Source organism: Phragmites australis, chromosome 4 (genome assembly GCF_958298935.1).
Source record: "Phragmites australis chromosome 4, lpPhrAust1.1, whole genome shotgun sequence".
NCBI lineage: Eukaryota > Viridiplantae > Streptophyta > Magnoliopsida > Poales > Poaceae > Phragmites > Phragmites australis.
In genome coordinates, this window is record NC_084924.1 from 19,212,706 (window position 1) to 19,217,090 (window position 4,385).

The 4,385-nt window shown below is 45.9% G+C and overlaps 1 protein-coding gene across 1 annotated transcript; it reads left to right on the plus strand.

Annotated features, from left to right (window-relative positions):
• The first annotated feature begins 413 nt into the window (after nt 1–413).
• On the plus strand, nt 414–4,047 carry LOC133915872 (cytochrome P450 85A1). The gene is made up of 8 exons (XM_062359245.1): nt 414–711; nt 1,354–1,675; nt 2,441–2,839; nt 2,932–3,018; nt 3,109–3,187; nt 3,286–3,392; nt 3,485–3,609; nt 3,700–4,047. The coding sequence occupies exons 1-8, from the start codon at nt 521–523 to the stop codon at nt 3,785–3,787; spliced, it is 1,398 nt and encodes a 465-aa protein (XP_062215229.1). The 5' UTR covers nt 414–520; the 3' UTR covers nt 3,788–4,047.
• The last annotated feature ends 338 nt before the right edge of the window (nt 4,048–4,385 follow it).

A 4,385-nucleotide genomic window follows, 5' to 3' on the forward strand; every position in this document is an offset into this window, starting at 1 on the left:
CTCTGCAGAGTAGATAGATGCTCGTCGTTTGTATTTGCTTGCAGGCCTACGAGCTTTATTAGGAGTAGTATTTTTTCAATTTCTAGCAGTATCTCTAGCAATTAATTCATGCTACGAAATTTTCTTTGGGCTGCAGGAGATGCTTGTGCCGTCTCTCTGACTCTTGTCGTGACCCCACGGTCAAGACTCCACCTTGGAATGTGGATCCCCTCCCCTCTATCTGCAACAATAAAAGAGAGCTGTTTTTTTCCTCTTCATTCGCAGCCGATAATTAGTAAGTCTTTTACAGAGAGAGGAGGAGAAAAATAAAAAGAGAGGCACGCAATAATTCTTGCTCTCTCTGTGTGAGGGTGGCCGTGTGCTGGCTGTGGCCTATATAAAGGGGGCTCTGCTCCGCCTCTCCCAGTACAACAGCAAGCTCCTCTCCTTTCTCTGCTAAGGCACCACCATTTCTGCAGCACCCTCCCTCCTCCTTCCTCCTTCGAAGCAGAGCAGATAGGAGAGGAGAGAATAGAAGACCATGGTGCTCTTGCTGGTGCTTGGTCTTCTCCTTGGCGTGGTGGTGGCGAGCAGCCTGCTGCTGCGGTGGAACGAGGTGAGGTACAGCAGCAGGCGGGGCCTGCCGCCGGGCACAATGGGGTGGCCGCTCTTCGGCGAGACCACCGAGTTCCTCAAGCAGGGGCCCAGCTTCATGAAGGCCAGGAGGCTCAGGTAACCAGCCTGGCACGGCATCTCTAGCTAGACGATGATGTTGAATGGTGCATTTCGCATATGCATGCAAGAACAGAGGAGAGTTCTCCTTGCTCTGCTCTAAGAGCAGAGCTACTCTGTTTTCCTTTTGCCAAGCTTGGCTAGCTCATCAATCATTAGTTAGTATTTTTCCAAGAAGATGAGTTCCTGATCCCCTGTTGCAGTACAAGTAGCACTTTGCTAGGAGAAAAAGTGATCTGGAGCAGAGGAAGAACATCAGTGCTGTGTTCCCCAAAAGCTCACAACCCCCACTGTTCCAGCTGGGAGGTCCTCCTAAAGCACCACCTCACTTACCATACTAGAACAGAATAAGGAAAAAAACTAGTGATACTAAAATCCCCACTTTAACTTCCCTTTTTTCTATTTTAAAATAAAATAAAATTCATGGTAGCAGTGCTAGCACAATACACACGGCAACTGCTATACTAATTAAAAAGAAACAATCTCTGCATCATCATCATCGTTGTCGTCGGCCGGCCGAGGCTCCAATCTGGCACCTGCGAAAGCCTCCAAAGAAGGCTTGGTCTAAAAAACACTTTTAAAAAAATAAAAAAATGTGTATACAAGAATTGCTGTTGATGCTGATGTTGGATGATGATGCAGGTACGGGAACCTGTTCCGGACGCACATCCTGGGCTGCCCCACGGTGGTGTGCATGGACCCGGAGCTGAACCGCCGGATGCTCGCCAGCGAGGGCGCCGGCTTCGTCCCTGGATACCCGCAATCGATGCTGGACATCCTGGGCCCCAACAACATCGCCGCTGTGCACGGCCCGCTCCACCGCGCCATGCGCGGCGCCATGCTCTCGCTCATCCGCCCGACCATGATCCGCGCCACTCTCCTCGACAAGATCGACGCCTTCATGCGCTCCCACCTCGACGGCTGGGCCGGCCGCCGCGTCGACATCCAGGAGAAGACCAAGGAGGTGAGTCAGTGTCACCACCTCACTTCTTTCTCATGTTGAATGCTCGTTGTTGTTTTTTTGCCACGCCTGTTGATGCCGCCTCTGTTGATGTTGCTGCGAACTTCTGAAACAAAAGTGATCTGCATGAAAAGAATTCTTCATCTTTCATAATCAAGAACAGTGTAGGCAAGGGAAAAAGGAACACACTAAAGAGTGGTAATTTGTGGGGCCCACAGAGGAAAATCTTGGTTTACCTTGCTGCATTTGCAGGATGAGCCCATTGTTGTTGACATTGGTTGGCAACAAATCCGAGAGTCATTTCTTTTGACCTTTTTATGGTACTACCAGTACCATTTTTCACTTGCCATCCAATGAGGGCGGCAATGGCATAGACACGACAAAATATGATGGTGCCTCTTGAAAATTTAGGGACTGTGGAGGAGTGGAGCAAGAGGAAAGGAGCGAGAAGGGCGAGAGATCCTCCTTTCCTCTCTCGACCAAAAGGGGAATCTTTGGCTTTCTAGAACCTGTACTGCTGGATAGCAAAAATTTATGAGCAGAAAAAAAAAAGGGCAGACAGGGGGGAAAGGAAAGCATCTCTCTACACATTCCAAAGTGAATATGCATCATCATGGCTATCACATGTCTCAATGCAAAAAGAAACACTTGTTTCTCATGAAGCGCATTGTTGCTTTTGGGTGCAGAATTTCATACTACCAGTATTGCTCCTTGCATGGCAACTTATTATTACAGAATCTTATAACTGCCTTTTTTCTCTCCTTTCAGATGGCATTGCTCTCTGCACTCAGGCAGATTGCTGGCATCTCTGCTGGCCCACTCTCTGACGCCCTCAAGACAGAGCTGTACACCCTTGTACTTGGCACCTTCTCCCTGCCAATCAACATCCCAGGAACCAATTACCAAAAAGGTCTCCAGGCAAGGAAGAAGCTTGTGGCCATGCTACAACAGATGATAACGGGTCGGAGGTCTTCCGGTTGTGCCCGCGATGACATTCTGGACGCCCTCTTAAGCGGCAATGAGGGCACCAGGACAAAGCTCAGTGATGAGCAGGTCATTGACCTGCTCATCACCCTCATATACTCTGGATATGAAACCGTGTCGACGACCTCGATGATGGCGGTGAAGTACCTGTCAGACAATCCGAAAGCTCTTGAACAAATCAGGGTACGTATGCTCCCGAACCGAGTTCAATTCCACAGTAAAAAAAGGAAGTCCTACAATTGTCGAGTTTGCCAATGATCTGTCGGCTTTTGCAGAAAGAACATTTTGACATCAGGAAGGGGAAATCACCAGAGGATGCCCTTGACTGGAACGATTATAAATCGATGACCTTCACCCGAGCTGTAAGTTAGAGATGATAGACCCAAAAAGCTGCTGCAATAGAACTGCAATATGAGCATGGTGAACTAACCAATTCTTCTTCTAACATGCAGGTCATCTATGAGACTCTAAGATTAGCTACAGTTGTCAATGGGCTGCTGAGGAAACCTACCCAGGATGTAGAAATGAATGGTGAGAATTGTACACGATATATGCTGCTTCTACTATCAACATTTTTTTTAATGTAAATCGCAAGCTAGTTCTAAAGCAATATTATCTATTTATTTCAGGGTATGTTATTCCAAAAGGTTGGAGGATTTATGTCTACACAAGGGAGATAAATTATGATCCATTCCTGTATCCGGAACCTATGGTTTTCAATCCATGGAGATGGCTGGTAAGGAATACAGCAAACAAGTATTACTAACAATAAACAAATGACACCATTCGTGGCGAAATTCTAATCTGGTAAATACTTCCTGACAATAGGAGAAGAACCTGGAATCACATCCACACTTCATGTTATTTGGAGGAGGTGCCCGTATGTGCCCAGGGAAGGAAGTAGGAACAGTTGAGATTGCAACTTTCCTTCACTATTTCGTGACGCGATACAGGTCTGTTCCTCTCATAAGACCTTGATAGCTATAAGACAACATCCAGAGCTATTTTGCTGACGACGTCTTGGAACCGTTCTTCTCTTGCAGATGGGAGGAAGAAGGAAACAACAAAATATCAAAGTTCCCCAGAGTGGCGGCTCCCAACGGGCTACATATCCGAGTTCAAGATTACTGATCTTGCAACATTTTGCCCCGAAGTTTAGATAGGATTCAGACTCGGATAGAGTAACTCTGCAATGCTGATGCTGCTGGCCATATCAAAGGATTATAACAACCATTTGGCGCTTGTAAAATGTATCCGTGCCAACAGGAGTGTTATAGGGATGATATAGTTATCATAGGTTTACTAGGAAATTGATGTCCAAAGCCACCAGATGCTCCTGTATTGTTTTGGTTGATCAGTTTTAAAAATGAAACAGAAGTTCATTTGGCTTCTATGCTTCTGAACTTGATACAGAAACCAGCTGTCCATATGCAGATTTCTGACAGATTTTACAAATGTGCCAACTGATTCCAAAAATATGAAGCGATCCTGAGTCCTGACTGCAACACATGAAGGAGGGACAAAGGAGGAGTACAAGTTTTACCTTATTGAACATGTTATAGATGATAACTACTTCAGTGGTAATTGCTTTCAATTCCATAAAAAGGTAAGGAGCTCATGTTCACCAAAAGAAATTCCTTCAATTGTTTAGGCAACATGTTGATGAAAGGAAAAGAACTTTGTTCACCTCAACATAAAGAAAAGCAATATTTATTTCTTCCGCTAAAGA